The sequence below is a fragment of the Mandrillus leucophaeus genome, unplaced genomic scaffold (assembly GCF_000951045.1).
Source record: "Mandrillus leucophaeus isolate KB7577 unplaced genomic scaffold, Mleu.le_1.0 Scaffold134, whole genome shotgun sequence".
Taxonomy (NCBI): Eukaryota; Metazoa; Chordata; class Mammalia; order Primates; family Cercopithecidae; genus Mandrillus; species Mandrillus leucophaeus.
The window spans coordinates 3934561-3943714 of NW_012101299.1; the positions used below are offsets into that span (position 1 = coordinate 3934561).

General features: G+C 47.8%; 1 protein-coding gene across 1 annotated transcript in view; it reads left to right on the forward strand.

Annotated features, from left to right (window-relative positions):
• The window catches only part of NOM1 (nucleolar protein with MIF4G domain 1), a 32959-nt gene that overhangs the window by 8312 nt on the left and 15493 nt on the right, over positions 1 to 9154 (forward strand). Inside the window, exons 4-7 of the mRNA XM_011973092.1 lie at positions 3345 to 3668; positions 5664 to 5774; positions 6503 to 6670; positions 7415 to 7536. Coding sequence (XP_011828482.1) covers positions 3345 to 3668; positions 5664 to 5774; positions 6503 to 6670; positions 7415 to 7536 — 725 coding nt within the window. The remainder of the gene's footprint in view (positions 1 to 3344; positions 3669 to 5663; positions 5775 to 6502; positions 6671 to 7414; positions 7537 to 9154) is intronic.

The window sequence follows — 9154 nt, forward strand, 5'->3', positions numbered from 1 at the left end:
ACCACTGTACTACTCTAGCCTGGGTGACAGAGCGAGACTCTATCTCAAAAAAAAAAAAAAAGTCTGCACCAGCTGCTTTGGGAACCGTCTTTTGTTGTTTATTTTTTATTTCTAAGAGCTCTCCTCATTTTCATGTATGAGAATGTGGGAGTCTGTTTTCTTGTCATTACAAAGTGACGGAATCACTGGGTGCTATTCCTGGGCCCTGTGATTACCATGATCAGGGCCATTCTGTGACTTCTTGGTGCCTCCCTGTCCTCCTAGAGGATACTGGTGTGCTTCAGCTGACTTAATCATCAGAATGATCTTAGTGCAGGCAGTATATCAGTGAGTTACAGGAAAAGCAGTAGACCCTGACCACCCACAGCGCATCAGGAATTCACTTGATTGGAAAACATGAGATTATTGGGCCTACTTTCATTTAAACCTTTGCTAATTGCATGAAGGACAGTGAAATGACTTGTTCTGAGCGGAAGTCGTTACGGTACTTTAGTTAGTGACATCCACGGAAACTTTGCCAGCATGTGATAAGCTTTCAGGGCATTGGCTCCATTCAGCTGCCTTCAGTGCTGTACTGAGAAAAACATTCTGTGTTAAAGATGTTGGTGTCAGCTGCTGAACTGCTTCTGTAAGTCCTTTAAAACTCAAAAACCCAATCTATGTATATTCGTGTTAAAATTTCCACGTCGGAATTAACGTACAGGATGTGCTTGAATAACTTTACCAACATGAATTTTACTTATATTCTTAAATGTTATGCTGTTATATTTAATTTGAAGACATTAAATGGAACTTCAGATTTAGAATTTTGAGAAATTTTGATGTAATTTACATAATTGAAAACATATGGCCGGGCGCGGTGGCTCACGCCCGTAATCCCAGCACTTCGGGAGGCCGAAGACGGTGGATCATGAGGTCAGGAGATCGAGACCATCCTGGCTAACATGGTGAAACCCTATCTCTACTAAAAATGCAAAAAATTAGCCGGGCGTGGTGGTGGGCGCCTGTAGTCCCAGCTACTTGGGAGGCTGAGGCAGGAGAATGGCGTGAACCTGGGAGGCAGAGTTTGCAGTGAGCCGAGATGGCGCCACTGCACTCCAGCCTGGGTGACAGAGTGAGACTCCGTCTCAAAAAAAAGAAAACATACTTGAAGATGGCACAGAAAGCGAAGAAGGAAGCTCCTACCCTTCCTAAAGCCGAAGCCAAAGCGAAGGCGTTAAAGGCCAAGAAGACAGTGTTGAAAGGTGTCCACAGCCACAACATACTTGAATATGTTTTATGCCTGAATTTTTATTGATGTCTACAGAATTCTAATTTACTTTTAAAAATTATATTTGAATATAACCTAGTAGCCATAATAGAATGTGTCTTCCAGTTTATCTTCATTGAAGGGGCTTAAATTGGAAACTACAGTTTTCTCAGGTCTTTATGAACTGAAGTGTGTATCTAGTCCATCAGAGCTAGCCTCCGGTAAGTCACTGTGGCCTTCTGCCAATCTGTTGCCTTTCTCTGGATTCTTCTAGCATTGATTTTTTTGCAGTCTAGCAATGATGTCTGTGTACTTCCCCATTACACTCAAGCCTGTCTGGTGGATCTCAGCCTTGCCTGCGATTTTCACTGACACCCTTACATCTCCATCCAGTCCTGTCTGGATGACTCCTGTTGAAGCTTAATAACCGCTGAGCTGGTTTTGTCCAGATCCGCTAGGTTGCTGTCCCTCACGTAGTTCCTGGTTACCCAGACCGAAAACCTGGGAGTCACAGACCCTTCAACTTTTATAGCCAGTGTCATGCACTACCATGCGTCACTGTGGTGCCCAGCCCCTTCATCCCTGGTCCAGCGCAGCTGCGTCGTTTAGGCCATCATCTCCTGGCTGGGCTGTGGGGGCCACTCTGTGTCACCACCATGTCCCTGCTTCCACCTTTTCCCTCCAGTCCTAGCTTAAGCTGAGATTTGAGAGAAAATGATGACACGATAGTGTTGCCGGCAAGATTGAAAACTACTGTTTCTGCCTTCAGGTTTTATTATCTCTGTTTTACACACTGAAAAAACAGAGGTCCAGGATCTTGCTGAAGACCACACAGACCCACTTCCTGGTCTTCTCATCCTTCAGTCCACAGTTATGGAATTCAGGACAGAATGTACCAGAATAGCACAAGGAAAACACTTAGGCCTTGCTTAGCTCCACCAGGCCTGGCAGTTCCTCGCCCCAGTTCCGCCCCTCAGGTTTGTGTCTGGTTTACCTGCTGGTCCCCCTCAGGGCCCAGTGCCTCTCAGACCACTGGCTGAGCCAAGTGAGTGTATTCACAGGCTACCTTAGTGCCAGAGACTCAGCCCTGGGAAAGTAGGGCTCTGCTCTGTGGCACCTGGGGCCCTTCCAGAGGTTATTAAGTACCTGTCTATTTGGCTCTGATATATACTCTGATATTCAGAATGTGTTGCGTTCTTCTATTTTAGAAATCACTTGTATTGCTTCCTTGTAAGAAATTAATTTGGGGTAAAAATCTGCAAAAAATCTTTTAAGAAATGAGTATTGTTAGGTAGTGGAACTTTTTTTTTTTTTTTTTTGGACACAGTTTTTTTTTTTTTTTTTGGACACAGAGTCTTACTCCGTCACCCAGGCTGGAGTGCAGTGGTATGATCTCAGCTCACTGCAACCTCCGCCTCCTGGGTTCAAGCGATTCTCTTGCCTCAGCCTATCGAGTAACTGGGATTACAGGCATGTACCACCACGCACTGCTAATTTTCTTTTTTTTTTTTTTTGCATTTTTAGTAGAAACAGGGTTTCACTGTGTTAGCCAGGATGGTCTCGATCTCCTGACCTAGTGATCCACCCACCTCAGCTTCCCAAAGTGCTAGGGTTACAGGCGTGCACCACCCCGCCTGGCTAATTTTTTTTTTTTGTATTTTTAGTAGAGACGGAATTTCACCATGTTAGCTAGGATGGTCTCGATATCTCTGACCTCGTGATCCACCCACCTCCGCCTCCCAAATTGCTGGGATTACAGGCGTGAACCACCGCACCTGGCCAGTAGTAGAACATTTTTAGAGATGTAGATGTATTTTTAACATCATTTTTAACAGTTTTATTTTTCCCAAGGAGTCAGAACGGCTGCTGGCCAAACAATGCCCGTTTGTTGTTGATATTAACAAGAGGAAGGTGCCCTTGCATCCAGGCTGGGGTGCTCTGGCTGGCTGCTCTGGGTTGCTGAGGGATGCCTTGTTGGAATGCCCTGCCTTGTGGACACTTTGTTAATTTAGAAAGTGCCAGTTCTGTGTGTTGAAGGAGAAAGGAAGGTTTCTAGGAATAACATAATCATCTTTTTTCTGTTCGGTTCTTTCAGGTTGGTGCCCACTTTCTGGAGGCGGTGGTGAGGAAGTTCGATGCCATCTATAAACATGGAAGCGAAGGGAAAGAGTGTGACAACCTGTTCACCATCCTCGCCCATTTATACAACTTCCACGTGGTTCAGTCTCTCCTCATCTTCGACATTTTGAAAAAACTGATTGGAACTTTCACCGAAAAAGATATTGAACTGATCTTGTTAATGCTGAAAAACGTGGGTTTTTCACTGAGAAAAGATGATGCTTTATCACTTAAGGAACTGATCACTGAAGCCCAGACTAGAGCCAGCAGGGCAAGCAGCGAGTTTCAGGACCAGACCAGGGTACGCGTGCAACACTTGATCTGCTTCCTAAGTCCCTAAAGCCCACAAACTGGCCAGAACCTAGAAATCAGTATCTGGGGTAAATATTACACTCTTCCTTTCCTAGTGATTTCTGTTTCTTCTGTCTCGTCCCGTTTTCTGGCTTTAATATGTGAATGGACCTTATTCCTTTACTAAGAACTCAGAAAATATTTTGTGAATTTAAAAATTGATTTATGTAACATTCATTTATGCAAAACATATTTACCAAGGAGGCCACAGGACCTGGGACTCTAGGGTAAGCCTGGGTTGGACTTCGGGCTCTGCCACTTGACAGCAGCGTAACCTGGGTCTTCTTAGCCTCAGTTTCCCCCTCTGTAAGACAGGAACTGATCTCAGCTCCCACCTTGTGTGCTGTTCAGATGATGAGATGGGTGGAACCGTGTGTTCCTGAGAAACCCTTTGGGGAAGAACCCGAAAAGGGTTAGTGTAAGAGCCTGGAGGGGCCGTCACAAGAGAAAAAGGCAGAGTCCAGGTCTCTGGACCCTTGTTAATTATTGCAGAGAATCAAGGATTTATCCTGGGGGCCTCAGAAGGGTCCCAGCAGCTGAATGACAGGTTGGAGTTTTCCTTCTGATGGTCACTTAGACTCCAAGATAGAAAGAGGTGCAAGGTGGTTGGAGTCAGGAGGAGTTTTGCAGGAGCTGGGGAGTAGGTGGTGGCAAATGTCGGGATCGTGGCAGCAGGTGTGGACATGGGCGTCAGAAGTGACTAGACCTCATGTGGATTGGGGTGAAGGGAAGGAGGGCTCAGGGTCACCTGTCAGGGGCACAGGGGACCATGCAGGAGGAGGTGAGGATTTAGAAGGACAGGCACCTCCGTTTTGGAAAGACTGGGTTAGCTGTGAACAAAGTGGGCGGAAGGGATTCCGGGCTGCTCTCGTAGAGGGGGTCCTGGGAGCCGTGGACGTGGGTGGACTTGCCTGGCGGGGCAGGCTGTGAAGAGGACCTTCAGGTTAAGGAGCACTGACGTTTAGCTGCAGGGAGGAGGGAGAGCTGGCAGGTGAGAAGGAAATGAGGGTGGTCCCAGGAGCCGGGGACCCCTAGTGTCCTCAGGAAGAATTCACGCCCGTGTGGGATGCTGAGGACCAGCAAGAGGAGGAAGGGATTTGTGTTTTGGGCTGAATTGTGACAGCGGTCCTTACTGGCTTATCCTGGTCACCGGAGAAACCAGTCTGAAGAGGAGGGGGCTGGAGAAGGGAATGGGAGCAGCGGGTTAAATGGTGGTTTAAAATGGAGAATAAGACAGAAAGTACATTAGTGGCCACCTAGAGCTGGGGTGCTGGCTGGGGAGTCGGGGAAACGGGGAATGGTGGTTAATGGGCTTGGAGTTTCTCTTCTGGGGTGATGAGAAAGTTCTGAAATTGATTGTGGTGATAGTTGCACAGAATGTACTAAAAGCCACCTAATTATATACCTTACATGAGTGAGTTTTATGGTATATGAATTTGTATCAATAAGAAGTTGACATTTGGGGACATCTCAGAGGGTATGTGGGAATTCTTTGTGCTGTTCTTGCAACTTTTCTGTAAGTATGACATTACTTCCAGTTTTAAAGTTTAAAAAATTACAAGGCCAGTGGTAGGAGAGAAGATGTCCAGAGCAGGTCACTGGAGGCCAGGGTGGGAGCAGGAGCACAGTAGGGGCCAGGGCGGCCGAGGAGGTGTGGACGGTGCGGAAGGGCGAGGTGTGTGGCGAGCAGAAGGGAAAGTGAGATCTCTGGGGAGTTTGGGTTCCCACTTGACGTTGGGGGACACATTTCTGTTTTGAGGTATTATGTAGCCCTGAGTAAGCGGCTGAGACTAGTTTAAACCGTCTCTGCCTAACGGCCGTCCTGACTTTATATCGTGGCAGTGGCGGCCATGCGCATCAGGTGTGGTCGATTTCTTGCCAACTTGAATGGGCCGTTTAGACTGTTTGAAATGATGGACTTTCAATTTTTTCATTTTTCTTAAAGATTCGGTTCATGCTAGAGACGATGTTGGCCCTGAAGAACAATGACATGCGCAAAATTCCAGGCTATGACCCCGAGCCTGTGGAGAAGCTGAGGAAACTGCAGAGAGCTTTGGTAAGTCAAGGAACTTTCAGTTCTGCTTTGCTCAGAGCTTCCCTGTCAGCATGAGCCTGCCGTGAAAATCAAGAAATAGTCAGACCTGCAAGTCAGGGCGGTGTCTGGTGAGTGAGAGCGTGCTCAGAGGCAGAGGGAAGGCTGCTCGGTTTTCCTCGGGGGCTCTCCCAGTGGTCTGGGCGCGCTCGTGCAGAGTGTCCATGCGTGGGGAAGCCCATGTTGGGTGAGCATCCTGTTTGCCTTGCCCCGGGTGCTGAACTTAGGCTGCATCATTGGATCATCCGATGCTTTAAGAGAAGGCCGGGTCCCCACCTGGACCAAGGAAATCGGATGACGCAGGTCCTTGGACCGTCTCTGACATGCAGCCAGGATGGAGACCGAGCAGCTCCCTGCCGGAGTGAGTCTTTCAGCCCCTGTCATCTCAAGTCCACATCGTCCTTGACCCAGGCTCTTCCAGGCATGTACTGCCCTGCCACTGAGCCTGAGGCAGCTCTGTCACTTTCCCCTGTTGGGGCAGCTTTCCAAACAACGCGTTTGGGGTGCTGGACTCCCAAACACAAAACACCGAGTTTACTGCTAGTTTTGGCATTTTTCCAAACAGGTTAATCATCCAGTATTCCAGTATTCATGCACCAGAAATGTCATGGTCAAAAACAAAGCCACCAGGGATGGAAGTACAGAATATGAACCAATTAAAAGCGTTTCATTAGCTCTTCTCTCTTAATCAGGTCCGCAGCGCCGGCTCAGGTTCTGAGACTCAGCTTCGCGTCTCCTGGGACAGCATCTTGAATGCGGAGCAGACGGGTCGCTGGTGGATTGTGGGGTCTGCCTGGAGTGGGGCCCCGATGATCGACAACAGTCACCATACACACCTGCAGAAGCAGCTTGCGGGGACGGTAGGCACGCCCATGCTCAAAGCTGCCAGGCAGTGGCACCCCCCCGTGTGATGTGTGATCACAGCCTTACCTGGAACAGCTCTCTTACTGTTCTTGAATGGTCACTGAAATGTACAAGGTTTATTTGGAGGCTTAATAGAAATTGCTATTAATATTACATTGTGATGTAATTATTCTGTTTCTGTTGTATCTTTTTACTGGACTTTAAAAGATCTGAAAGTTGAATGACATGGGGCAGGGGAGTGCATGAGGACCTGAACGCTCACGGGGCAGGAGCCCATTGCCGAGACCCCTCGTGCTGCCCTGCCTGGGCTGTGCATTCTAGGCCACAGGCCATGGATTTCACATTGTGGAAATTCAAGTCCATTTTTCACCCAGACTTCCCTCGTTACCCCCTCATGTCCTTCCCTGTCCCAGATTCTGTGTCACTTGTGGTGGTCACGGTTCCCCAGGCTCTGCCAGTGACTGGCTCTCTGCTTTATTCATCGTCACTTGCCCTGAGGTTGAACCACAACTGAGAAGCCTCCCCCATGAGTGTTTTCTCCCCAGCGGCTGTGGCTTCCCTGTGTGTCCCCCTTGCACAGAGGGGCGTTGCCCGAGAGTGAACGTGGTGCTGACGCTGATCTGCCCACATAGACCTCACAGTTGGATTCAGTGACACTGAAGTACAGTGTGGTATCTCTCAGGAAGCAGTTTCCATGGAGACATGTGTGTGACTTGTCCATTCATCGTGCTTCCATCTAGGTCAGCTCAAAGATCCTAGAACTCGCCCGGAAGCAGAGGATGAACACAGACATCCGGAGAAACATATTCTGCACAATAATGACAAGTGAAGATTTTTTGGATGCTTTTGAAAAGCTTCTGAAGTAAGCATTTGTGTACACATTTTGACCTATTAATGAGATGCTGTAAAATAAGTAAGTAGATTTGCTTTTTGAGTTTTGGGTGACTGAGTCTGATGCTGCTTAGGAAGGACGGGGCTATTCTTGTGACCATCCGCTCACGCTGTTGGATTCGTGCATCCCTGGGTTAGTCATCTTGTTCCTATTAATCTGCCTCTAGTAGTTCCTCATTAGAACATTTAATGATATATAAAGATTGGGGGTTGTGGGGTTTTTTTGAGACAGGGTCTTGCCGTGTTGCTCAGGCTGGAGATTGAGGAGTTTTGACTGAAAGTATCAGATAACCTTGTCAGTGGCTGTTGGTTGTCATGAATTGCTTAAAAATATATAAATCTTCATAATAAAGCTATTCTGATTCTTCATTTAAAACTTCCTGGTATAGTTTCTATAATTAGTTGTAATAAGATTTTAAAGATCCTATAATCCCAGCTACTTAGAAGGCTGAGACAGGAGGATCACTTTAGCCTAGGAGTTCAAGACCAGCTTGGGCAACATACTGAGACCGCATCTCGTTAAAAAAAATTTTAAATGTACCTGTGTAGTTTTATGAGATACTTCTAAGTAATGTTAATACATATTCTTTTATTTGCTTCAAACTAGGATGAAATACAGGGAGAACATGATTCGTTTTAGGATTCTGATAATTAGGGCTTTATTTTCTAAACTGGGGTGCCTAGTTGAAGTGGAAGTCCTGAGCTTCCTTTGCCTCTCTGTGGCCTTGCTGTTTTGCTGAATACGTCCCGTCTCGCTAGTTACCCTTTGTCTCTAAAAGGGTTCTTTTGAGGAGAGCCCTTACTCCCTAGTCAGCGGGTCTGGCTTCTCCTTTGTACTCAGAAGGACTTCTGTTATTTCTCGTCTGGTGGACTTCATGTTTTGAAATTTTTGGCCTTTCAAACTACGTTTATTAAACAATAGTTTTTCCCACTGTTATTCATCAAAATCATGAGTTATAAATCTGAGCGTTTAATCAACATGAATTGATAATAAATGCAGCCAAAACTCAGTTGGTTCTTTGGGCTGCCTGCACCGCCTTCACGTGAGTGCTGTCCGTGGGGCTGTGCCGTTTGCAGTGGAGTTGGTGCTTCTCTCCTAAGGTACAGAGTGTCTGCCTCTGTGCAGGGGCGGCAGCCTCAGTCGTATTCGGATCTCACCAGAAACTGGAAGCAGCCCACATGCCCCTCAGTTGGGGAAAGGATAAACCATGAGACGCCGTCTAAGGGATACTTACTACTTAGCATCAGGAGGGGCAAACTCCCAAGGCCCCAACAGCACGGTGACTCTCGAGTGGATTCTGCCAGCGCAGGACGCCACCCTGCCTCAAATCTGTGTGACAGAGGCAGAGGCAGAACTAGAGGGACAGAAGCAGATTAGCGGTGGCCCACGGCAAGGAGGGCGCACGGGCCCAGGTTCTCGTGGCAGATTAGCGGTGGCCCACGGCAAGGGTGGCTCATGGCCCCAGGTTCTCGCGGCAGATTAGCGGTGGCCCACGGCAAGGGTGGCTCACGTCCCCAGCTTCTCGCGGCAGATTAGCGGTGGCCCACGGCAAGGGGGGCTCACGGCCCCAGGTTCTCGCGGCAGATTG